The sequence below is a fragment of the Morus notabilis genome, unplaced genomic scaffold (assembly GCF_000414095.1).
Source record: "Morus notabilis unplaced genomic scaffold, ASM41409v2 C11437499, whole genome shotgun sequence".
Lineage (NCBI taxonomy): Eukaryota > Viridiplantae > Streptophyta > Magnoliopsida > Rosales > Moraceae > Morus > Morus notabilis.
The window spans coordinates 1-1590 of NW_010387374.1; the positions used below are offsets into that span (position 1 = coordinate 1).

The following is a 1590-nucleotide window of genomic DNA, read 5'->3' on the forward strand; positions in this document are numbered from 1 at the left end:
TAAAGTGTTGCACCAAACACTTTCTTTCTGCCCGTTTCAATTTTTTATCTTCGGAAAACGTGAAGAACGTTTTCAAAAACGGAAACAAACAGCCCTATGACTTGCCATGATGAGAATTGTATTTCTGGTATAAAGATGACCAAAATACCAAAATGGAAGAACTGTCATAAAATTGCATTTCTTCTATTACGTTGTTCTCCCCTCAGATCAAAAAGCAGTGACAACATGGGGATCTCTCCTCGGGCATCAAAAGTCCTTGCATTGTTCTTTGTTCCCATTTCAAGAATCTGAAACCGAAACTCCTTGGGTACAGAACCCCAAAGAGCAAGGCAAATCTACATTACAATTCGCATTCTCCAGATTTACAAGCCTAAATCTCTATTTACATAAACAGACACATGAAGACACATCGCCCTTATCTAAAGTACCGTGCATGGTTCTTGCTCATTCTTGTCGCGACGTGCTAATTTTCGGTCATATCTGAAAACGAGAAAAAAGGTAAAAAGCATGATTAGCATCCTCAAGAGATACGGGTAATCGCATATGGATTGACATGAATCATTTCAAATAGCTTGAAAACAACGGAAACCAGAAATCATTTTTTGACGAAAGCCATTCTTACATATTTGTTGGAAATTACTAACAAAAACTGCATCTAGGATCTAAATTTTAGCATGGACATCTCTTACACAGGGTGGAAGTATTTCGTTAGAATTCTGGCTGAGCTCTCAAAACTTAATTTCAGCCATGCAACTATTCCATTCTTGACAAAACTGATGCAAACGGCATAAGAAATTTACCAAATGCGAAGGGTTTTACATTTCAATGCCTTCATCGCTGCTTTGGCAAAAACTTGTGCGGCTTCTGCTTCAGCTTCGGCTGCCTCTGCCTCCCTTGCCGCCTCTTCTGCTGCAGCAATGGCAGCTTCTGCCTCAGCAACTGCCTGTGCAGCAGCTGCAGCTGCCTCTTGTGGAGTCATGCCCCTCATCTTTGTAAGCTCTGCATCAACCTGGGATTTAGTAAGAATGTTGACCTCGGTTTTCTCTACTCTTGGGGAATCCTTTTTCATTGCCTCCAGAAGTAACATGGCTGAGCTTCTTCTTTTTTCAGCACCTTTCGAACTTGGTGCAATCCTATATCTATGCTTTACCTGTCAAGAAAAATGTCATAAGAAGTATAATTGGCCAAATTATGATCCGGTCATATATTCAGCGATGAAAAAAAAATATTAGTCTTTTAAACATGTTTACTTCAGAAGTATTTTTCTCCAAATTCAAGCGTGTTTGCGTCCTATACCACAAAATTCAAGAACTAGCAAGTCATTGTTCCAGACATGCTTATTAATATGAAAGTGTTATAATCTAAACACCCTGCACATTTAATAAAACTAGTTGAAACCGCAGGCATACACACGCGAGTTCTGTAGATGGGAATGAAAAGCATATTTGATAAGGTCTCATTTGGAGAAATAAATAAAATAAAATAAAAAGAATGTATAATAGGAAAAAAAAGGATAAGAATGGAAAAGATGGGAAGACAAAAAAAAGAAAAGGAGAGGCACAGGAAAACCACTTAAGAAATGCTTTGTCA

At 38.4% G+C, this 1590-nt stretch overlaps 1 protein-coding gene across 1 annotated transcript; it reads right to left on the reverse strand.

The window, feature by feature from the left end:
- Positions 1-80: 80 nt before the first annotated feature.
- Positions 81-1150, reverse strand: LOC112095250 (telomere repeat-binding factor 2-like; the record flags this gene model as incomplete). Its single annotated transcript, XM_024176930.1, has 2 exons — positions 81-480; positions 820-1150. Coding segments are annotated over 2 exons (348 nt in total), but the record flags the coding sequence as incomplete, so codon positions are not given.
- Positions 1151-1590: the final 440 nt, after the last annotated feature.